The 25,483-nt window shown below is 43.1% G+C and overlaps 1 protein-coding gene across 1 annotated transcript in view; it reads left to right on the top strand.

Annotated features, from left to right (window-relative positions):
- Positions 1-23,014, top strand: part of GRM7 (glutamate metabotropic receptor 7) — a 456,262-nt gene extending 433,248 nt beyond the window's left edge. The window contains exons 9-10 of the mRNA XM_044451860.1: positions 13,899-14,145; positions 22,944-23,014. Of these exons, the coding sequence (XP_044307795.1) occupies positions 13,899-14,145; positions 22,944-23,014 (318 nt within the window). The remainder of the gene's footprint in view (positions 1-13,898; positions 14,146-22,943) is intronic.
- The last annotated feature ends 2,469 nt before the right edge of the window (positions 23,015-25,483 follow it).

The raw sequence follows: 25,483 nt of genomic DNA, 5'->3' as shown, positions 1-25,483 counted from the left end.
TCAGAACTCTATTGGGACATCTTCTTGGAAATCAAAGCCCATAATTCATTGTACAAAATCCATCTCAGCAACTTAACATATGACTTGATCTGACCTAGTTCTCCCCTTTATAGGTCATTGCTAAAGTTATGAGTAGCCCATCATAATCTGGCATCATTTACCCTCCCCTCCTAGAATTCTGCTGGAGTCGAAAACACTGGCACAATTTAGAGGACTCCCCCCCCCCCCAATGGCTTGCCAGAGGGTCTTCTGGTCCTCTCCATGAAACATCAGGTACAATCTTCACTCCATTCTGGACACATCAGCTCCACTGTGCCCACCAGACTCTTTTAGATGTCCCCCTTTCATCCAGATTGCCTTCATTATCAGCTTCTGCTCTGGTGAATCCAATACTTCTTACAGCAAATTATTGTTAGCAATGCTATAGCAGACCCTTTGTAAATGGATACATTTGTATGGTTCTTATTTTAGAGTAAGATTGAATTACTCTGTCAATTCTGGTTTCATCAATTTCTCATTTTCTTGCCTTACTTTCATTGTCTTCTATCTCTGCATCAGTTTGATCTTAAATAAATAAATTTGTTGTTGTTGTTGTTGTTGCTGTTGTTGACTACACAAAAATGAGCACACATTTTATAAGCATTGCTCTGAATCTGTGCATTCTGAAGGACTTGTTAAAACACATTTTTGCGAGCCATTTCCCCTGCTTGTGTATATTATTTTCACTGACAATTTTATGCTCACTTTTGGATTGCATTACAGAATTCAGAAATGTGAAAATCCCAAAGTAGAATATCATTTGGGTTCCCGTTCTGTCTCAGAAGGTTCAGATGAGGTAAATTCACATTAAAAACAGGAAACCAATTCATTTCTTCCCCACCCTTAGACCAGATAGCGCTATGAAAGAGCTGCCAATTGCCTTCTGGAAATGAGATTGGGTGTGCAGATAAAAGAAGAATGTCACTGCTGCCTGTGGTTATGAGACAGGATACGCTTCTGCTCTTGTTACGCGCTCTCAAGACAGCTCTTGAGGCAACCCTGTGAATGAAAGCCCTCCAAAATGGCCAGTCCGTGACAGCTCTGCCCACACTTTGTGAACGCAAGGCTGTGGCTTCCTAGTGGAATTGACCCATCTCATACTTAGCCTTCCTCTTCTTCTTCTGCCTCTCACTTTCCCTGGCACTGCCATCTTCTCCAGTGAGTCATTTCTAGCCTACCTCTATTTAGTCCAGACGCACCCAGGTCTTCTATAGCATTTAATCATGCATCTTATCATGCTCATATCATCCATGTAGGCTTCTTCTTTCATTTAAGAGCATATCATGATGCCTCGTGTCCGACATGCAGTATTGCCGAGTGTTAAACAGCAAATGTGGTGAAAGGAGCTTACCATTTTCTTGTCTCTACGGAGAAGATCACCTTTGGTTTAATTACAAAGCACAGAATTGACAATCAGGTGGTGCAAACGGTACCCTGACATTCCCATGGAAACTTCGGAGAGGCTATTTGTACGCCTTGTTATTTTGTACAGTAATAGCAGCAATCATGCTAACTACTATCATTTGTTTATCAAATGTCCCCTGGGCGCCATCATTAGTCATTGGTAAAACTTAGTCAGCTGTGCTGTAGACACAGCAATCAGTTTAGCATTACCTTGAAGTGCTGTGGCTATTTCAAAAACTCTAACACGCACACACAAACACACGACTGCTTTGCTGGGGGTGTTAAACGCTTCCAGTGTACAAAAAGGTCACAGATGGCAAGGCTGAATTCTGTGCTGGAAATAAAGTGTGCAGATTGCTTAAGTGTTACCTAAACCTGCCTATAGGCAAGGCGCGCATTTTGGTGTAGGATGCAAGAATAGACTTGATCTTTGCTTGATGAAAGGCTTGGGCTGAGGCTGACTAAAGATTGGCTTCTTCCAAGCTACTCACACAGGGCTGGCATCAAGTGTGGGCATGGTTGGCAGCACTGGGTCCAGCTATTTAGGAGCCTTGGGCAAGATGCCTCTGATCCCCCACTCCCTTCTCACTGCCAGTGTCACCAACGGCTATCCCCCTTGTCCTGTTTTCCATCACTGCTCCCACGGGCTTGCTGGGCAGCCAGAGAGCCAGCAAGGAAGGCCACAGTGGCCTCTCCTGGTCCTCTTTCTCTGTTTCCTGGGCCAGAGCAAGAGGCAGGTGAAGGAGCTGACAGCTATGGGGAAGAGGAAGAACAAGGCCGGGGCCTCACGGAATCATAGAATAGTAGAGTTGGAAGTGGCCAGAAGGGCATTGGGCCCAACCCCCTGCTCCATGCGGGACTCCCAGTTAAAGCATCCCTTTCAGATGGCTGTTCAGTTGCTTCTTGAATGCCTCCAGTGTGGGAGAGCCCACCACCTCCCTAGCTCATTGATTCCATTGTTGCACTGCTCTAAGAGTGAGACCCTGCCTGGGGGTGGTCCTTGGCAGGTGTCCCATCATGTCTACCCTTCACACACACACACACACACACACACACACACACACACACACACAGGTTGCTGAAATAGGCTTCGGCAAGGGGCTTTGGCAAGGGGCGGCATAGAAATGTTATAATAATAATAATAATAATAATAATAAATATAGCAAAATGTCTGAATGTGTTCCATGTAATTGCAAGGAAAAGAGGGAAAGGGTGATTAGTACGACAGCACAGAGGCCTTGCTTTATAGGCTGCTCAGGAGCCAAGCAATAGCCTTAACCCAGCCAGCCTCCTGCACCTGCAGAAGTGTCAACCCAAATATCTCATGCACGCAATGTGCAGTAGTTGCCATCACATTAAATAGGTATTTAATAGTTTGCCTTTTATCATCTACTTAGCTGACGTAAAACCCAAATATGAAATTATCACTACTTGCAGAGTATAAAATATAAGTGAGCATTTAAGTATCTATATATGGGTACTTGACACACATGGCTCCTAGCACTGCCAACCAAAAGACACTTCGCAAGCTATTCTGTCTTTTCTTCCCTAACTAATTTTATATGGGAAGAAGGAAGGCAACAATAGCAGCAAGGATACATGGGATGATTGCAAATGGATACTTCTGGACCCCAGGAAATTGTGTGGATGAGACAGGGCTATTGTGCAAGGGAAGCTTCCTCTGGAAGCACCCGAAGAGCAGAAGAGTCAGGTCCAAAAGCAGCTTCTCCACAGCTGAAAAAAGCATCCTGCTAGGAAGTGAGATACCTGGGAATATGGAAGCCGTCTGGTGGTTTGAGAAATCTGAGTTTGCTGCCTGTCTGGAGTGGTAGAAGTACAGGTTGGTCAGTCTCTGACCTGGGGGCTGCATCCCATTTGGCCACTCCAGTGCTGAACAGCCAACAGCCTGGGTGCAGGTCAAGCGAATGTGTCCTTCCCCTTCGTCAATGGTTCTGATGACCGTGGAGTGTTGATTCTACAGGAAGAACCTCCCCATTCGTCCAGCCCACATGGGAACGGACTGAAATACTCATACAAATCATGCCATTGCTGTGATATGTAAAGGGCCACTTAGCCTGGCTGCTGTAAGAATTGGCCAGAAGTTAGAAAAGAAAGTTTACTGTTCAAATTAAGTACGATAGTAATGTCCTAATCTCGTGACTTTTTCTGTATATTAAGGTTAGGGGTGTGCACTGGGGTAGGGTTAGGTTTAGAAAAATGTGGTGGTCTCACATGATTTTGATGCACTTGATGCCAAGTGGTAGCTAATAGTATGGTTATACCTGAAGAAAGGAATGCATTTGAATCTAGAAACATGGTAGTCCCTTAATGCTACTAATTCCATCTTCTAGTATGATAATACCTTCACCTTTGGTTAATTCAAGAACTATATAGAAATGCTTATTATTCCAGGGGCAACCATTTTTCCCCCCAACATACACATAGAAAATGCTCTGGTAATTGTCAGTGAATCGTGTCTGTATTTTACCTTAACTTCTCAGGTGTTTCTTTGTCTGAATATTATTCCCATATAAGAAGAAAGAAGATAAAATTATGAAATAGACAGCTGGAGGACATAATGCAAGTTCAGAATAATAAATGAGAAAATATGGATGAAAGGGATATTACTGTGTGAATCATAGGAATATATATATTTCCTTTCTAATTCTTCTGCATTTTCTCCCATTTCCTTTCCTACTGCTTCAGGTAGCAGGTTTTAAAAGAACTCAAAACAGTTTAAAAACATATGGAACAAACATGACAGGGTTGTCTAGGCAAGGATGTGAGGCTGTGACTTCCATCTGCCACCGCACAACCACATGCCATAGAAACTATGTTTTTGCAGGGAGAGTTTAACTACCTTATGCTGTTTTGTGTAGACAGTGATAGGTGTTCCCCTTGGGACATGCCTTGTGCTAAGTGGATGTACAAGCAGTAAAACTGGAGCAAGCACCAAGATGTTGCTGAAATGCATGGCTGTGTTTGCAAGCATAACAGCAGCAGCGATGAACGCAGGCCGAATTCCTGTGAAGAATGGAGAACTTTTGCTTTAGTGGAGCTCAGCCAATTACACCTGTTGCTGAGATGATCCGCAGGAGAGGAAGAACTGCAGTGGCTTGGCTTTTGGCTGATTTCAGAAGGCGTTTATGACTGTTTGGGTTCCAAGGGCCGTTAAAGGAAACTGCTGGAAGCTGAGAGCGAAAAACGAGTTCGATAATTTCGTGTGTGCTGGCTTTGTTATTTTCTTCAGCTTTGGAAGAAGGAGAACTGCTCCATTTCCTGAATAAGAAAATGACTACTCTTACTGCTAATAAATTATTTCTCCGCTGTGGCTTAGTGGAAGTCAATAGCCACTGAGAATAGTGGCTCATGCAGCAATTCCCATGGTGTGATTAAGACTCATGGAAGAGAAAAAAGAGAAATTATGATTGCTGTGGGCTGGTGGAACCAGTGTCTCCCATGCCATAGCAAGAGCCACCTGTGTGGTGCTACTAGTGGTGGGATCAATGGTGGTCCTAGTGGTGGACAAGTCAGTCTCTTGATTGGACCCTGATTTATCCATTCATGTGAGTGGGAGACCTGTTGCTGAGACATCTGGCTAAATATCAGAGTGTCCAGTTCCCCTACAGTTCAGTATTCGAGGAACATCTGAGCCTCCTGTGCTGCAGATTTGTCCATTTGCTTATGAATGAGATCAAAAACCAACCAAAGCCACAAAGCGTAAGTATCTGCTGGAGGGGGGCATCAGAAGGAAGACCACCACTGGTGGGGATAAGAGTGCAAGCATTTCCTCCTGGATCAGGGTCTTGCAGATCCTTTCCTCGAGGGGTGACTCTCCAATCCTGGTCATGATTGCATTCCTCAGCGAATGCTGCTCGCATTCCTCTTCAGCAGAAGCTTCATGCAACACGAAGCCTTTCGCCACATCTATGTAGCGATGCAAGCCGTTGGAGTTCAAAGGGTCTTGAAAATGAATTAAAACACAAACAAACTGCACTTTCTGCAGATGTCAAAGCAGACTCTGAGCAAACTGGGGAAAGGACTGATTAGAAAAACCACAGCTTCCTTCTGGGAAGTGTAATGTTAATGTCGTCCTGTAACACTGGTATATGAATGTGGAGCTGGATGACAGCGAGAGAGCAGGAGAGTGCTAGTCCATCCGTGGAGCAGGATGAGGAGAACAGGAGTGGAGTGGAGAACCGCACCCCTCTCTCCTTGCCCCACCGAAAGGGACTCCCAGGCGCATCCTGCAGCATCTTCTAGCTGTCGCCTTGCCACATCTCTCTATGTATCTATCCATCTATCTCAAATGTTTTATATACTGTCTCAGGATGGTCTTACAATAAAACAAAGTAAAGCACAGCATCATCTTCTATAAATCCCCAATTAAAGTAGCCATTTAAACCTTAAAATACTGGGAAAATAAAAGCATTTTGGCCTGACACTGGAAAGAATGAAGTGCTGGCACCAGGCGAACCTTGCTGGGGATCGTATTGCATAAGCATTTGCTGTAGGGGAGAGTGGCCAGTGGAGAATGGCAAAGCAGCCTCCCACCATCTCCCTGCTCACCGTGCACGGCCAGGGAGCAGCGGCAGGGCTCCCCTTCTTCCAGCTGTGTGGCTCACCGCAGAGCAGCGGCAGCAGGGGCCACAAGGGTCAAGGGGAGGGGCATGGCAGGAACGGGACCCCGGCCTTTTGATGCCTGCTGCATCTTTTCTGTCACCAGGCCTGGGACGGGCTTTAGGTCTGTGTGTTCTCCTTCATTTTCTACTAAAAGTCTGAGGTCTACCACTGCAAACTAGTACAAAATAGTGATTTTGCAAGTCAGACAAGGAATCGCAGGACAAGCTGCACATGCTCAGCCCAAGAATCTTTTTTCAGAATCAGAACTGGTGCTTACGCACAAATCCTTCTGCACACAAATCTTATCCTGTTTCCCTCTAATTCTTGTTGATTTCTGCAGCATAATTTAGAGAAAAAGAAAGCTATTTCTGTTGCCACTGTTACAGCACTGCATTTTAGAAAACTTTGTGCATCTGCGGCAAATCACTCAGACATTTAGAACCAGATTGCCTTTCTGCTCACCTCAGAAGAAGAGCATGTAAACTAAAAGTTCAGGACAAGTCAGAATACAGACCAGAAATGGCCAGCTAAACAAAAGTTTGGTGCACTGGGACCCCTCTGCTGATACTAGTGGGATACTAGTGGGTGAAACAAGCAGACCAGGAGTTGGAAACATAGGGAAAAATAAAAGTATGAAAAAGTGTGGTCCCAGAGATTTCAGCGAGGCTGTTTTTTCTGTTTAATATAGCAGACATTCCCCAGATAGTTAAATCAGAGAAACCTTCTGGCAAACTCAAATTTCTCCAGATTTCCTGCTTGCAGCCTTAGGAAAGCATGCTTGGGACTCTGACAAAGCTATCTGACTCATGTTCTAACCAATAGTAGTCCTTAGTCCAAGATCGTGTCCAGGCCCTGCTCTTTCAGTTCCCTTTACGTGAGAACCATCAACCTTGTGGGAAGGATACCAATGACTGACATTTTAGTTTTGTTTTATAATAACATTATGACCGTATTTTGTTTTCACTTAGAAGCCCCCTTGCAAGGATTTCTAGTTTTAAAGGCAGGGTATAACCTCATCCTCATCCTCATCAGCAACAACAAATAGACAATGAAGAGTTTCAAAACAGGTCTAGATTCACTTAGTGGTGAAGTCCCATAAAAAGACAGTCATTTCTGCTACCCATTGGTAGCAAATAAGTCATACAGAAATCTCAGATAATGAAAGTCTTAAGGAAGAACAATCCACTGAATGATACTTCTTTTTAAGGTGTTAGCACAAAAAGCAATTTGTTCATAGATGGTAGCAATTGTCACATCTTGACCTTGCAGTAAAGTATTTACAGCTTTATCACTTCCTCTCTGTCTAAAGGTTTTTGGTGAAATAGTGGCAGCGCATAAATAGAATATGACGTCTCAGCCGCTTGGTATCTCATGGAACAATTCCACAGGGGCCTGATCCATGAGTGATTTAATGGTGCATCAGACCTTTAGCAGTTAAAATTGTCTATTTGGTGCCATATGCACTGTAGGAGGTTTCAAGTTAATAAGCTGCACTTTTAAGACTATTTGCCACGTTTTAAGGTAATTTTGTGTCATTTGAATGGGAAACGTGAAATTGTGACACACATGGAAATCCAGACTGAAATATTTTATGTAAATGATCAAATCTAGGCACCTTTGCATCTAAATTATATCCTCAGGGTGTTTTTGTCACTAAAGTAAAGTTTGATGTGTTCTTGATTTCTGTTTGACATAACTTGTGTGTGTGTCTGTGTGTGAGTGTGTGTGTTTTAGGGAAGCTAGATTAAAATCTCCAAACATTTAAAGAACTTAGTTCTACTGTGTGGGAGAGGCATGCAAAATATCCAATTTACATGTTTTGTATTTGCACTTTTTTTTGTATAGGGAACTTGTTTTTCATGCTTTTTTAGGAAAATGGTATGATGCTCTATTCTGTTCAGAAGTTGAAACATTTGCAGTGTGCTAAAAATTAAATTATGCCAGTGATGAACTGGACTGGGTGTAAATTCTTCGAGGAATTTGATCTTTGCACATTCCAGTCAGTGCAAAGTGTCCTGACCTGTCCTGCCGGGATAAATGAACAGTGCGGAACAAAAGCACCCTCTGGATCTCAAACTTCTCCAAATGTTGCACTGTGGTTCACATCACTGAAAACCCTCTGAGAAAGTGTTGCGAGTAGGGCCTGTACCCAAGGCAGGAATGGCGGAGCATGTGCTGAGACAAGGGCCTTGGAAGGGAGCCCTGACCAACTGCTTGTCCATTCTGCCTCTTGCTTCGGCCCAGACTAAATAGCCAGTAGAGGTGGAAAGGAGGAACAGTGGGCGCCACTGCCTACTTGCTCCCAGACCCTCTGATGATCAAGTTACTGGTAGCTGTGATAAGAGGAGGATGAGGGGAAATGGCAGCCGCTGGAAATGGCAGTCATAAGGCAGGCGTATGGAGAGAGGGAAGCTCCCCATCTGACCCCTGCAGTACACTATTTACATCTTTATTGCTTCCTCACTCTCTAAGGGTTTTTGGTGAAGTAGTGGCAGTGCATGAATAGAATATGACATCTCAACTTCTTGGTATCTCATAGAACAATTCCACAGGGGGCTGATCCATATGGGATTTCAGGGTTCCTCTATGGATTGCTGCACTTCATAGAAATGTGCATGAAGGGATTTGGTTTTTTTTTAAAAAAAAACAGATATAAATGTGAATTTAAATGAGAATTTTCCTGTGGATACTTTCTTTTTTTAATGGCAGTTTACTTTGGGAAAAGGATGAAATGGGCTTATGGCGGACATATCCAAGACAAGTGTGGGCCAAGACTGGGTTTTTTTGTCCATGTTTAGCCAGCCTTCCCTGCCCAGGCGTGCATTTTATGCACAATATTAGAGGGCCTTGTAAGCACAAGAACAGATAAAGAGAAACACTTCTTATCCCAGGACTGGGAGTGCAGTCTCAACCCTTTGAGAACATGAGGATTTCTGGGCTTATAATACAGGAGAAAAGAATTCAGCCCCTGTCCCCATGAACTGGGATTTCCTCAGTTCCTTTCCAGCAGTTACTGGTATAACTTTCTATTTGGTCTGCTGATTCCTGAAACTGCCCTGAAGCTGGTTTTTGAGGCAGCAAGAGAAACCTGCCTTGGATCACATCACTCCCAGGGTGAGACTCAGGCTTGCCTGCAGCTTCAAGAAGGTCTTCTCACCAAGTTTTGCAGGCCCAACGTGTCGCTATGCTTGCGATGCATGTTTCAACATTGTGAACTGCACTGAGATGTGTTTAACAGAGGTATACAAATGTTACAAATAAGTACATTTTGGCTGCACACGCAGCATAGAAGCCCCTCTAAGCATTCTAGGTAAGGAACTAGGTGGCATTACTGAAACAGAAGTCGCCATGCAGGAATGGTTGCTTCAGAAGGAATGCAACTCTATCTGGGAAGACAAGGCAGGAAGGCAACGCAAGCAAGAGGAAAACTTTTGCTGTGTGCCAAGCCCATGCCTTGGAGGGTTACAGGCCAGCTCATCAGAGGGCTTGCATACAGAAAGTACTGTGATCACACTGAGAGTCTGGGCTTATGGGCAATTGTTGGGCTACACAGAAAGGATACAAAGGGAATTTTGCACTAGTTTTAATTGCACTAGTCTCACAGGATAGTGGTCTCATAGGATACTGGTGGTTCCCCATTCTCTGAACCCAATTCATAAACAGAAGTATGGTCTTGGAGGGGAAATTCCTTCCCTGCAGAAAGCCTTGGCAGAGTGTCAGCTCTGACTTCAGGAAGAGGATAGAGAGGAAGGGAAGGGACATGCCCGTAGGCGTGACACAGAGAGGGGACCTGCTGGATCCAGCAGTGCCTTAGTGCCTGTCCCCATCACCCGCAGTGTAATACAGGTAAGCATGCTTAGAGGCATATCCAGAATAAAATATGGCAAATGAGGACAGAGAATTTAAACAGCCTTCATCCTGGTCTTTCATCTGTGATCTTCCATTTCCTTCCATCTATGAAATGGCCACGCACTGTCCAGCTGGCTGTTTTTTTTTCTAAGGGGGCTGATTTCTGAAATCTTCAGGAATTTCTACCCATTTATTATCTGAACTACAGGATGACAGATATTAACCCTTTCCTGTCTCTTATCACCAGTTCAGGCACAAGAATCGACTAAAGAGGGGGAATATTTGGCAACAAAGCTTCCAAACTTCTTCTCAAGGCCACATTAGAGGAGAAAGTGGGAGAGATAATGTGGGAGTCCAAGGCTGACTTTGACTTGTTTTCTTTATGCAAAGCTATAGTTTATCATGCCGCCAAAATCCAGTCACTCTGAAATGCAAAAGGGGTTTGTTAGCTTTGGCTACAAGCTACCTGTATATTTCTTTTTGTGAATATGTGGAACTGGAAAGGATAAGCTAATTCTTTTTTGCAAGCAGAATGTCTTTAATTTCTATCCCATGGAATCACCAATGGGCAAATTTTAATCTGCAATGAAAGCATTAGTTGATTAAGGGACTAAATACACTGAGGAAGCGGCTGTGCTTTGTAGCATGAATGAGTAAATCTACATCCCTAGTATTGCAAAGTTGTGTAGGTAGGTGACCCATCCAGCCACTTAACTCTCAGCATATAAGTAGATTTATCCCATTTGATGGGAGCAAATGTGAAGAAAGCTGAAATCATGCTTTGGTGTTTGACAAGTTTATTAGACCTAGAGCATGCAATCTCTTTTAGAAACGAGAACTATCTTGAGGCAGAATGACACAGCAATAGGTGGATTTTATTCCTGACTTTTCTTAGAGTACCTCAGAGGAATTGTAATTACCGTCTCTTTCCACATCTTTTGCATGTGCGCTAAAAAATGCCCACAATCCTCCAGCGATATGCGCTTCTAACGGATGAGCCGTTCACACAGTTCTTCCATGCACGGAGCACATGTGCCAGAGGCTTCGCAGGGTTAGGTTAGCTCCACCCACTGGCACACAATGTGGCCGTGCAACTTGCAGCAATCCCTCCTTGCCATCTGCATGTTCCGCCTGCATGGAAAAGAGCTTTGTGTGTGCACCAATGTGCGCAGGGAGAGCTTGTCTGTGTGCGAGGGGACCCGAGCCAGTGCGCGCTCCATTATGTACGGAGCTCTGCGTTCATGCATGCAGAGGGCAGAGAGGTTGTTTCTGTTAGGTGTGCTACATGGAAGTAGAGGAGAGAAAAGGTAGTTCATACAATCCCAAACCACCGGATCATTTTTTCCCATATGGTGGGAGAGGGGTTATAGAACACTACATTGGACACTCATGAAAGCAACATTTGTGTGAGCAAACATTTGTGTTCAACAGCCTAGAGAGTGTGACACAAGAGGTTAGGAAGCTCCCATAAATTAAGCCAGGCCAGGGGTCCATGTGGCTGACTGGATGGGCAGCGGCTCTCCAGAGGCTCCGGCAAGGGTCCTTGCCATCCCACCTGGACATTTCAGAGAGTAACTTTCTGATGGAAAGCATGGCTAGCACTGGATTATGGCACAGCTAGAACTAACAGCTCAACTGTCTTGAGAATTGGGACATTTACCTAGTGGTGCAAAACAATGCTATTCTGTTTTCATGACCTTCTCGGAGGTGTGCATTGATTTTTGTGGAACGGCAGTGGCTGAAACTGGAAACACAAAATTAGATAAGAACGCAGAGACTTCTCTTTCTGGATCTGTGTCAGTATCTGTTCCCACAGGGGCCAACCAATGCCTCCTGCAAGTTTGCAAGCTTTCCTTCCCTCCCCACCCTGCTTCACCTCACCAGTGCAACACCACAGAAGTTCTTTGTTTCCTGTAAAAAGGGCATTGTGGGAAGGAGAAGTGGAGAAGGAAAGGCTTGAAGGAAAAGGGAGCCGCACTGTCTCTTGGCTGGAAGCAGAAAGGGTGTCTGAAAGAGAATCCTTCACATACTTCCACAAGATAGAAGGGTTCAAATACCTTTGGTTTTGTCACTAGTTATCCAGATGGCCACTGCTTTGATTTCTTTAAGCTTAGTAAATATAATAAAGCAATATCAATGGCTATTAACCAGTCAGACACATGGGGGTGTCAGACTAGGGAAGGTTGCTGTTAGCCATGGTGGCAAACCAAATGGAAACATGTATTGCTCAGTAGTTGAGAAGGACCGCTGAATCTGGCCATACCTGTCAAAGCTGCTAGTAACCTTTTTTTTTCTTTGTTTCTTTTTACTCTAGAGAAAGCACAGATCCCTTAGCCTTAGCAGAGGGGCAAGAGGACTTTAACTTTTTCCCCTTCTAGTCTGTTCTTGATTTGGATCGGTCTAGCACACATGCCGCATATACTGTGTGTGTGTGTGTGTGTGTGTGTGTGTGTGAGAGAGAGAGAGAGAGAGAGAGAGAGAGAGAGAGAGAGAGAGAGAGAGAATGGGGCGGGGGAGAAAGGAGTTATAAATCAAATAAATTATGGCCCATTTGCTGTATGGAACTGCTGTTTGGAAATATGAATTGCAGGCATGATCCCCGCACCCCATATTTAGATGAGTACAACACCAGGGGAAAAGGGTCAGGGTATACTTATCAGGTCAGGTTCCCTGGAATAAAAAAGAGAAGATGTGCTGTGTGCTTTGAGCTGAATATTGGAAAGTTGCCTTGCTTTCATGATTTGGGTCCTACCTTGCACTATGTTTTGTAGGATGTCCAGAATTGCCTGAGTCTTAAACAGAATTTCTTTGTTTTTGGGAGCAAACTTATGATTTGTGCCCAGGAGACTAACAGATAAATTTTTAAGGTTAGTGAAAACCCAGTGGGAAAATGCATGTGCATTTTGACATTACATAAATAAAAGCACACCGGTAGGAAAGACTGCTAATGTTGTAAGCATCCAAAAACAGATCTTTTATTTTTCCAGAAGGTTTGCTGAGAAAGGTAATAAAAGGTAATATTAAGTTGACTTAAGCATGGGGAAAATTGTCCATTATTTTCCAACTTTCAGAGCTGTGCATGCAGGTTGCCAAACTGGATTGTGACCTCATACCCAGGACCTGAAAGTTCTGTGTTTGGCCACCCGATTCCCATTCCTCTAGTCAGTTAGTTCTGTCAAAATTTATAGTAGTTCAATAGAAAGATAAACTTACCAATTGCAATCTTATACAGTCAACTGGGAACAAATTCCATCTAAAATAGTGGGACTTACTTATGAATGGATGTGCATAGGATTTCAGGATCATCCATTGCATCTTTTGATAGATGTGCTTTTACTGAACTCAGAGGAATTTGCATCAGAGCAGATATGCATTGGATTGTTTTAGGTTTCTTCCCCCCATTTTAATTTTGTTTTTAATCTAGTATTTGGAAAATGGAAAAATCTAGTTTAAGAGTAGCTGCAAAATTCAGAATCAGGAAGGCATCCTACCTTGCAAGCCAATGTCTTGAGTAGAATGTATGACTGTATGATTTCAGTTTGCAAATCATCAGATTTTTTTCCATTCCGAATAGTAAATGCATGTTTTCAAGAAAGGTTTCCACATTTCCCAACTTGTGATCATGTTTGGAAAAGGTATCTTTTCATGTGCATCATTTTACTTTAGTAAAGAGAGGAAGTGCACCATTTTCTGCTCAAACTGAACACTTTTTGGTTGACATGAAAACAGGCACATTAAATGAGCCTTAATGTGGAGTTTGGAGAAGCCTGGTGAGCTGAAGCATCCTGGGTTCTCCCATTCCAGTGTCTATGAGAACAGCCCTGGTTCTCCCATTCCTAGGCCTTCAAGAGTTGCCCTCGTTCTCCCATTGCTAGCACTGAGTAAGATAAGGCACCCCTCCTTTAAAAGAAATAAACACACAAAAACTGCTGTTGCCCACTTCTCTCTTTTAAAATAGTGTCCTTCTGTGTTCTGTCTCCTAGGTCTACGTACAGACAACCACACTTACCATATCCATGAACTTAAGTGCTTCAGTGGCCCTGGGAATGCTTTACATGCCGAAAGTGTACATCATCATCTTCCACCCTGAACTAAATGTCCAGAAGCGGAAACGCAGCTTCAAGGCGGTTGTGACGGCAGCAACCATGTCATCACGGCTCTCACACAAACCCAGTGACAGACCCAATGGGGAGGCAAAAACAGAACTTTGTGAAAATGTAGACCCTAACAGTAAGTAGTCCTGAATCTGTTGCTTTATCAGTCAAGCGTTACCTTGAGAAGTGCCGTATTTTTGGAGGCCACTTCAGTTCTTATTTCCTCAACTGAATATTAGACACAAATATATCTGAAGATGTTTTATCCTCGTGGGATACCCTTTTACGCCATCAGGTGCTTTTTCTTTGGCTCTTCCTGCTAAGAATAACCCTCCAGGCTACTCTTGAAAAACTACAAACAATCCTCCTCCTTTTTTCACCATCCCTTTTAGAAATCGCCTTCTGAATCTAGTGGCATTCTTTAATACCACTAGATTTGGTACTCCCATATGTCTACCTGGCAAGAACTGAGGCTTTTAAACAGAGAGGCAGGGCTGGAACTAGGTGGCTTCTTTCATTTCTGTGTTTGACTCAATAGACCTATTCAAAGTTCTGCTAGGATATTTTCTCCAGTGCACGCATGTAGGTCTGAAAAATACCAGAAGTAAGGATACAAACTTAACATGAGGCAAATCTGATGCATGTTTAGCCAGAAAAAAAAAAAAGGATGACAGTTTCCAGCATGCCCCAACCAGCACAGTTTAAGCACTGAGTAAGTTTTAAGGATTCCACCCTTGGGGACTGCACCTGTCAGCCTCTGAACTCAGTTGTTTATGGGCTCACCTCTGAACGCAGGTGATTCCACCTCCCTGCTCTGCATTTCAGTTAGATGGCTGATTTGGTCCATCCTGGGAGAGAAGCATTTTGAAGGGGGAGGGAAGGTGGCTGAACATAATACAGGGTACGTCATATTGCCTGGCTTCTTCAGTCTCTTCCTGCAGATTGCTCCCATAACCCTGCTCTGAGGTTGTACATGGAACCTCAGAAAGGCAGGCCGTGCAGAAATTTAAATCACAGATTTAAAACAAAGTGTTCTATTGAGTCATCAGTAAAGAAGAAGCTGAAGCTGTATTGCTACAGAGACCACACTATCTGTCTGCAAAAACGGATGAAAGAGACTTCAACAATGTACTCTCTCGATCCCAATCCTGAAGCAGCCAGTATTTTGTATTTTATCTCACAATCACTGGGGCTTTCCTTCTAATACACCTAGCAAATCATACAATTAAAATCAGTAGGGCTTGCTTAGTCCAAATCTGTGACATTTAACTTGAATTTGTTCATTTAGAAGCCAACTTTTTTCTTGCATGATTGCAATATTTTTTTCTGATTCCCGAATTAACACTTTACTCAAGCCATGAGTGGCAGTGTCTCCCTTCTGTAGCAAGATGAATGATAATATCCTCAAAAAGAAAACTTTATTGAAGTTTTTATAATATGCACATTTATTTAAATAGATCAATTAAAAGAGAAATGATAAATTAACAGTTTTGATTGACAGCATTAATCACAACTCAGGTTGACACGAATGTTATACACAAATGCAAATCTGATGCAAAATATATTGAAAAAGTTTTAGTAGCTGGTGATTGTTTTCATTAGAGAAGAATACTGAAATGCTTCTTACAGCTTCATCATAGTTGTCAACAATTGTTGAAACATGATATAATAGCACAGAATTATCCCCAGAAACAATTTTCAGGGCCAGGTGGGTTTATGGCAATTTGTCTGCCTTTCAAGACTTTCAGAGGAATCTCCTCAATGCCTTACCAGTTAAGGAAATCAAAAGCCAGTGCAGTGTGTGTACATGTGTGTATGTCTAAAATGATCAAAATCATAAGAGTTTTATGGGCTTACCTTAGATATGATGGGCAATGGTATATTAAAGTTCTTAAATTTGCATCTTGACTTTTGTAGACACTGCTACTATGGCGTAGTTCTTTTTTAATTATGTTGCCTCTAAATGTACATTTTGTCTGTAAAGTTCCCACCAGGTGCATTCTAAATTAAATGACAAACAAGGTCATATGACATCACTCTGGTTCTGCCTGTTCCTACTGGCAGGATCTTTTCTGGAAAAGCTGTTTAGCAATATTCAAATTTAAAATAATAAAATGCTACTAATGCATAGAGTTTTATCTTATCTCTCATGATGCCTGAAGGCTACAATGTCCCTGACTATCCCGTGGGTAAAACTTAATAACTGGCACTTCATTTATCTTCTTACTTTTTCTCTCTGCTACAGGAGTGTAATTCCCTAGGAAATTGCCAAGAGCCAATTTGTTTAGTATTATAATCAACGGGGTAGCATTAGATAGTGACTTTTGAAACTAATGAAGCCCTCTCTATAAAAATTCTTGGAAGAAGAATTTCACTCACCCATAGACATTTCTATCTTGATATCTACAGGGACCTATGATCCATTTTCTGCACCCCCCACCCCCAACTGAGGCCTCTATCTCATGAGTAAAGCTTAGGCTTTCTTTGTTAGCTTTCTCATAAAACAAAATTAGTGAATGCATGTTATAATTACAAACTGCTACTTAGCAACACAAAAGTAGTAAAGGGAAGTAAATAAAAACTCTTTAATACTGATTTGCTTGATTTACTGGGGCAATGTTCTTTAGAAAACAAGGCTTCTATATGTTCTCTATACTAGGGATAGACAAATGAGTCTTTTCTCTTTGTACAGTTTACAAATATTTGGAAGCACATGTTCATTCTGTCCCAATTCTGTCTCAGTATCGGTATCTTTTTCTTTTTTTACTATGAAATCTGCACAAAAATACCTACACATTTCTGTGTGCATTCCTCTTGCACATATTTATTCCTCATGCATGCATTTTGGGCACGTTTTTCCAGAATGTATGCATTTCTCACTGAGACAACTGCATTGCAAAATTTGGAGGAGTGCAAAAACCAAAGAATAATTGTGGCCTGGCTCCTATTTTAGTCCTGGGAGTTACGATCTAGTTGGATTTCTCAACTAGACAAACCAGTTACGAGCCACTTGGGGTTTTCTCCCATTCCTACTGCATGCTTGCACTGAACATGCAAGTCCTGTCTCGGGCATTTCTTTGTGGAGGCCAAAGTCTGGAAAAGTTGCAGCTGCATAATTAGAAATCACAGACAAGCAGTGTTCCTAGTCTCACAGAACAAAACGAAGCCTGTAGCTGTATGCAGATGGATGCCTCTCTTCAGACCTTCAGCTCTAATTACGTATGTGCGGATGGAGTTCAGCTGCTAGACCTTTTGCTATCAGGAGAGGAGCCAACAGGCACGATTCCCTGCTTCCATCCCCCTACCCGGCACTGGGTGTATGAGTCTGAAAGGGCTACTGTTTTGTATCTCATGGCTACAGCAAATGCATGCTGATTGAAGGTGGAATCAATAGCTCCAGGTACTTGCTGCCTACGATGGAGCACACCAAAGACTGCTCTGGCAGAACCTTAACGCTTTTCAATTTCACTTACATAGAGACTGACAACCTGTAGCCTTAATTTTGACACTAATTATTCTGAAAGAGCCGTCTTCGGTTTCCAAGGGTTACTGTCAGATGTGTTATTGAGATGACGGTGCTTAACAATGTGTGCCTTCATTTAGTAAGGAAAGTTAGATCATATATTCATGGGCAAAACCATTCTACATATATGACTATCTAAATGCCAAATGGCCAGCAGGAGATTCATGTACCTCCAAACATTGGGGTGTTTGGTGACCACAACTCATGAAAGCCAACTATTGACTCTCTGTGCTGTTCTGTTTCCATGTTTAAAAAAGGAGATACTTATAGTGTTCGCAAATGTGCTGCATTAAGGAAAAAGAGGCAGAAACAATATGCTTTAATGAAACATAGGCTGCAGGTAAAGCACTGATGAGAGAGCATCTGGAATTCCAGTGACGCATGCCGGAGATCATCAGCCTAACCTTACTGAAGCACTCAAGAGAACACGTGATTTCTAAAAATGGGCATGGGAACAGGGTTATGCACACGAGCCCTTCGTATCTCCAGGGACTCCACCTCCATCAGTGCAGGCCTTGCCATGTTGAACTGGCCAACTCTGAGCAGCAGTTCTCCCATATCAGGGTTCCTGATTCTCCCTGAGATTTCTGTGTACCTTCAAGGAAAAGTGAGCCAACCTTGGCAGGGTCTGGACAGATGGAGCATCGTCCCACCCTAGAAGCTGCTCTGAATTGTCTTTTCTTTTCTTGAATAAACGGGTTTTATTCAATTGGATTGGATTGGATTAGAAATTGGATTGGATTGGATTATTTATTAAATTTCTACCCCACCCATTAGCCAGAATGACTCTCTGGGCAGCTTACAGACATATAAAACAACAACATAGAAATTAAAACAATAATATTAAATCTAGCATAAATGCCTACAACAATAAATAATACTGATGATGCATTCTTGTGCATTACTCCATCTTGAGTCACTATTTCACACATGCATACAGCCTCCAACAGCAGTTGCTTGCTCCTGCAGTAATTTATCCATAAAATACAACTATCAAGCCCCTCAAGTACGGTATTAAAGTATGGGGGCAGGGAAGGAGGGCAGAAATTTAGGAATGTTGGGGGGTGACATTCCTAAGACTTCTGTGTGGCTTGATAAATTGCATTACATAGCGGTGCCAAGCCTTGTGCCCTTTGGACTCCCTGTCCCAGCTAATGGACTGAAGGCCCACTAGCAATTCTGCAGCTGTGGGGTCTGTCACATAGGCCTGCTAATGACCCTGAGAAGGCAACTGTGTGACCATGTAGCATCATTAGCAGGACACTCTTCAGAAAAACACTGGCTGCCATGGGATCAGCTGTCTTCTCCTCCCACCCCTACCCATGGCTCTGTGATGATGCCTGTGGCATCTTTCAAGAGGCATCAGCCACTCACGGTTTTCAAGGCACATGGCAGTGGAGGCGCCAGTGGGCACTCAAGCGAGGTGCAGCTTTGCTTTTAGACTGATGGGGTGGAGAGGATCACTTCTCAATGAACATAAAGCACCCCATCCAAGGGTTTCCCCACTTGTGACCCACCTGGATGGAGATGGTCAAGAATGTTGGTCAGCATCCTTCTAAGGATTAACATGAACTCTACAATCACGATGCTCCTCATCAGTGTATCAGGAATGAGCATTACCTGCAACCTGTGCTTATGCTCAAAGAACCTTGGTGTATGATGGCACTGGGCAATCTGTGGCTTCCAGCTGTTGCTGGCCTCCAGTTCTCACCAGTTCCAGTGAATGGCCAGGGATGATGGGAGATGTAGTCCAGCAAGTTTTCTAAGGCCGATATCTAGAGTCTAGCACTATTTCTGCCTCTGATATATTGGTGTGAAGTGAGCCCTCTCCCCAGAAGTATAAGGCCTTGCAGCACAATGAATGAATGGCATTAGGCGGCTCCACTAGTAATTACTACGGCAATTGTCTGATGTGTGCATGTGTTCTTCACTGAACAGCTTTGCTTTGCTATTATACATTTGCATTAGTAGTTTTTTCCATACGTGCTTGTGCTCTTTCTTTCTTTTTTAAAAGGTATTTTTCCGCAGCTTATAATAAAGGAAAACGTTGCCCTCGTATTTCTTTCCCTCCTGAAATTGTTCATGATTCTCTTATAGGTTTCATTGCCACTGGTAGAATTTCACATAATTTGACAAAATAACTCATCATTTTTTCTTTGAGTAAGCGAGGCATCTGTTCGCCTCCTTGATGTTCTGGATAGCACTGGCAAAATTGGTCAAAAGCAAACAATTCAACCTTATTTAGCTCAATTTAGTGGTTCATGCTTGTTACATTTAGTTTCTTCAAAGGATTAATATCTTTGTAAAATCAATGGGAAAGATCTCAGCTCCACGAGGTTTCCCTTTCCTTCCTTCCTTCCTTCCTTCCTTCCTTCCTTCCTTCCTTCCTTCTCAATCAGTTTTATTGTTTATAATACTAGGACATCACAATAGACCTATTTTCAGAAAAAATACTACTTAAATGATTTTTAAAAGAATATTTGAAAAGCGAAGGAATTTTCCATGTGTGAAAACATTAAAACATTCTCTGATGAACCATATCCTCTTATATCACTAAGTTCAGCACTCACGCACACGCACACACACACACAGAGGGAAGCCACATCTATGGATATTTCTCGACAACATTGGAAAAGCAAAATAATTTTCCATGTGTGACAACACTAAGACATCATCTTAAAGCCAGAGTTTGTCCTAGGGATGTACAGACATTGTAAAATCAGTTCAGTATATGTTTTGCAGCTTGCCAAGCACCCTTCATTCTATCTTTCTCTCAATGACAAAATAAAAATTTGATGGAAATGCTGTTATGGGAACATGGTGCTTAAAGCATTAGGAAATCGCCATGCAGTGGCCCTTACTTGATGATGCAAAGTTCCGACATGAGGTGCTGTGCCATGAGCCCTCTAAGTATCGAGTGGGTCACCCAAAAGAATCTCATTCCCATCTCTGACTTTTCCTATTTCAGGTTTGTATGGGTCATGACAGCTAAGAAACAACATGGCAGTGCACCTAATCCATAAAACTCATCTGGGTGTATAAGGCAGGCATCTCTTGTGTACACTGTAAAAGCTGAAATCCAAGGGAACAAGTGCCTGTTTTGGGGTTGTTGTTTTTTTTATTTGGGGAGCGGGGGGCTTGGGTTGCCTGTTTGGGGTCCTCCCTTTGAGACATTCAAATATTCCACAAGCCTACATTGCCCTAACCTTTTCATTTAACTTGTACATCCATGTGCTTTAATACAAGATCATATCGCTAAGTTCTTTGATTTCCCTTTATTATATTTCAGAAGCTTCAGACCAATTAAGACGCTCCACTTCTGTAACTCCCTTCCTAAACATGTTTTCCATGCCAGGCGAATACTTAGTTGTAATAACTTTTTGGAGTGTTTTGTAGATGAAAAGGTATCCATAGTGGATTTTTTCTGATGCATGAGGCATATACAGATTAGTTATGTGACACTGTGTTCTGCCAATGCTTAACCAGCCAAGCAAGGGCACCGCGTCAGCTTCTCTCCCATGCTGCTATTACCAATATTTCCTAACAAGGAAGGTCTGATCTCACAAAACTGAGCCCTGCCCCCTGCTTTCCTTATCCCAGATGTATTTGGCTAATACGATTGGAAAGTCATGCATTTATTTAATGTTAGACTGTCCAATAACCGAAAAAAAGAAAAAGGAAAATCCCAAGTTGTGACGAGCAGAGATAGAATTGGTGGTGGAGGGGATCATCTAGATGAAGGCTGACTTGATGGCTCATGAGCCTTGGAAGGACCCAAAGAGGAGGAGTAAGACATTTGGCTATGAGCAGCCTTGGGGTGTCCTCTGTGCGATCCTCACATGATGAACAACTGAGTTAAGTTCTAAGGTGAGGGGTAGGTGATGGTGTCCCCACAGATGCCTTCCTGGCCGCTCACAAAGCTATCCTACCCTTCCCACTTTTTGTTTGTTTGTTTGTCTTAATTAATACATTATTTTCTCAGCAGCTGCTATAGTGAAACAAGTTCCTGTTGGTGCTCAAAATGGTGGCATTCAAACTGTTCCTCTGTGGGGCAGGTTACTTGTCTTTTGCCATGTTTCCCACAGCAGCCATTTTGTGATGATGACCAGGGCAGCTTCTCAAATTGCCAAATGTGCCCACAGTCCAATGGCTTTGCCTAGCCTTGCTTTAAGGTCTTATATATGAATATATATTCATATTATATATAGCTGTGGATGGAGATGAAAATCATGTGGAGGAAGTAGAATACCTTTTTCAGGTAGGAGTTTACAGCAGCTCATAAAGTTTGCTGAACTCTCCCTCCCTCTCTCTCTCTCTCTCTCTCTCTCTCTCTCTCTGTGCGCATTTGTGCGTGAGAGAGAGAGAGAGAGAGAGAGAGAGAGAGAGAGAGAGAGAGAGAGAGAAGGATGATTCTGAGCAAATACTGTTTGGAGAAAATGCAGTGCGAAACATGAGCCTTGCTTAATTCCATATATTCTTGACTCTTACTGTCAGCTGGAAGACTTGTCTGCCTGACCACAAAACCAGGTGCTTCAGCCTCCTTGCCTACATTCTGCTTTGCTGCAAGTTGCCAGCAAACCCGATTCGACTAGTGGGTCAGGACAAACAAGCAAACCAGAACTCATTGGTGCCTCCCTCTCCGTATGTACAACAAAATCTTAGGAAATAATCCCCGCAGACGTTCATCTACATATGTGGCATGGTGGGTCAGGAATACCTATGGATATTGGCTGTGGAATTGTCTCCAAGGGTCGTGAACATTGTGTGCATGGAAGGAAAACATTCCAGATTCTGCTTCAGAGGAGGACGTCGCTGCTGCTGTAAGAACGCTGCTGCGCTGTGCCATCGCTTGTGTTTGTTCATTTGCATTGGCTCCTCACACCGCTGGCATGTTGTTGCCTATTTCGTCTTTTGAGGGAGGGAGCTTGTAAGAGCAGCCAAATCAACCAGGATATAGAAGACAGCAGAGATTGATGGCATGGCCAGAAGGGTCTGGATTCTGGATGGAAGCTTTGTTTGTACAAACAGTTCCAGGTTTCTCTGGAATGCACCCAGGGCTTCCAGTAGGTATGGGCGCTTCCTCCTATGTTCAGAGGTACCTGAACCAATTTGAGAACTGATTTGTTTCTGGGAAATTTCCAACAGGAGTAGGCCATCTGCCACCTCCTGGATGCTTTGTAATGCACCTTTCATGATCCCTGACCATTGGTCATGTTTGATGGGGCTGATGGGATTTGAAGCACAAAACCCTTGTAGAATCTAGGTCGCCTACTTCTGATTTACAGGATAATTTGTGCAACAACATATTCTAGAGCCTTTAGGATATAACTAAAACAAGCTCATAAAAATAAATAACATGGTTTATTTAAATGTGTGGATTATATATACCAATGTATTTACTTTTCCTATAGACTCCATACCACCCGTAAGAAAGAGTGTACAAAAATCTGTTACTTGGTACACTATTCCACCTACAGTATAGCTCTTGCCTGCTTTCTTAGAAGGTAAGACAAAGATCTAACTTTTACTGCTTTGCTTTAGATATATTTATCAAGTTAAATGTCAAGAATGTGCATTGGCTTTAATGCAGTAAGATTATAATGAAACCAAAAGTTGTTCACACTACATTAATTAAAATTAGGATGCAAATGAAAATCTTCACGAGAAAAGATAACTTATGCAAAGACACATAAAAGCACAGATGTCCATGTTTCTCTTCATGCCAGCTTTTCCTCATAAGGTACTAGGCCCTTGATCACTTGATCTTCAGTTTCAAATGCTACCACCCTGTCTAGGTTTTGGTACAGAATATTTGAGGACATGCATGAACTGATGTTGGAGGCAGGGATGTGGATCAATGAAGTTGCAGAAGAGTGGAGATGGGTAGATGTTGCTATGCTACAACAGAGAAAAGGCCTTTTCCCCATTGAGAGTTTGGAGAATGGAGTTACTCGCATGGCTAGAGGAAACCTCACTGCAGTGTTCAGAAACTGCAGTGACGAGTTCATATCATACTTTGTTGCTGCTGCTGTTGTTCAATCGCAAACTCTTCTTGACCCCATGGACAACATTCCTCCAGGTTCTCTTGGAGTCCACCCAACCCCACACCCACCTCCCCAGTGACCCCATCCAGCCACCCCAGCCTCTGGCGTCCCCTTCTCCTTTTGTTTTCGATCCTCCCCAGCATCAGGGTCCTTTCCAATGAGTCCTTCCTTCTCAATGAGTCTGGACCCGAGTATGCCCACTCTAGGTTAGTAGCTGGGGGAGAGAGTTCTAAGCAAGGGCCTTAGGGCTATAGGGAGCGCCACATAGCTTACTACGGATTCTATAAGCGGCAGCAACCATGCTCCCAGATGTTGATGCAGTGTGGACTATAACACTGCCACCAGGGGATACACATTTGCTGTCAGTGAGAAAGGGTCCAAGATGCATGCCAGGCTCACGTGCCAGAGGGAAGCCTTGGCCTCCAGGGTTCTCAGTGGCAAGGAAAAGACCGCAGTGTACTTGGACACTTGCCCGCTTTGCACAAAAGCCAAACATGGCAGACACGACAGGTGGGCATACTGCTTCTCTCAGCTCATGAACCCCATGGGACAGCACATCATGCAGAAAGCTCTTGCAAGGCAGGTCCTCAGGCCCAGGGCTCACATCCGACCCTTTGGAGTTGCCCAGATAGCTTCCAACCAGAGACACCTCTGTATCTGGACCAATGTGGCAGTGACCTCCCCCCATGCCCCCCTCAGTGTGGGCGGGATTTCCCCCCACAGCCAGGGATGTTTGCTCCACTGCTTCTGAGTGCCCCAAGTGATATGCCCAGGTGCTCTTCTGGAAAGCCCAGGAAAATATAGAGCATCTGACGTGATGTCAGCCTCATACATCTCAATGGGTACCAACTTCCACTTCCCCCACCCATTCACCCTTGTCCCAGCCAGAAATCCTGCCTTTTCTGCAACATTTTCTCAGTTCTAAAAGGTTGCAATGCCTCTTCCAGGGTTTGTCAGGGGCAGTAAGAGTGTAATACTGGCAGTTTGGGATATTATGGCCTCTCTGCTTTTGCCTTCCATCCCACCTACAACTGGAATGCCGCCCAGGAGAGCTTTTTGGAAATAAAATTAAGCTCTAAGGCTGAAAGAGGTTTCCCCCTTTCCTTTATGTGCTGTTAGATTAAGATGCTTCACAAATTCTAAGGATTCCGAGGTTTTTATCACTAAAATGAGTTTCCTAGATCGTTCAGTGTTCACTGGCGGAGAATGGAAGGACACATTTTCTGGTAAAGAATGCAGTGGGAGTGTCATTATTTGGCTAATGTTTTGAAATAAAACAATATCAAAGCATATGTGCTTACTCATCTAAATAATCACTAAATGTTTCAAGTATGCAGTTCATAACTATTCCTTTGTAGAGGAACCTACAAAGAACTTTTACTTTCAAAAGATGGTTGCAAATCATTCTGGAGCTGCTAAACAAAAAGAAATTATAGCATTGTTTGAAAATGTGTGAATCATTTTTTGTAACAGACTGATTAACACTGGGTAACACATTTTCATTTCAGTTTTTGAAAAAGAGGTTGGGAGAGCAATGGTAAAGTTGAGATATTTAAATGAAATCATTGTCCAACACTCTGTATCTGTAGTGCAATAAAAATCGTACAGCAGAGTCTTCAGAAACACCCAAATAGCTATGGTATGGTAAAGGTATGAGAGAAGAATTCCTCAGATCAATTAGTCTCACACCAACCCTGTTTGCTGGATGAGATTGATTGATTATCAGCAAGGCCAGATACAAGTATCTGAGCAGGCATATGGCCTCTTTTTGCCAGATTTGCGGTGGACGAGTCTGATCTAACTGGCCAGTAAGTTATACCGGGATTCCTTTGCCTTGGATGCATTGCAGCAAATCTGCCACACTGCAGCAGCTTCTGATGCTGATGTCCCCATCCTGTTGGGTGCTG

The sequence above is a fragment of the Varanus komodoensis genome, unplaced genomic scaffold, assembly GCF_004798865.1.
Source record: "Varanus komodoensis strain SLA01 unplaced genomic scaffold, ASM479886v1 scaffold6_4, whole genome shotgun sequence".
Taxonomy (NCBI): Eukaryota; Metazoa; Chordata; class Lepidosauria; order Squamata; family Varanidae; genus Varanus; species Varanus komodoensis.
The sequence above is the reverse complement of the archived record's forward strand: the minus strand, read 5'-3'. Positions and strand labels throughout refer to the sequence as shown.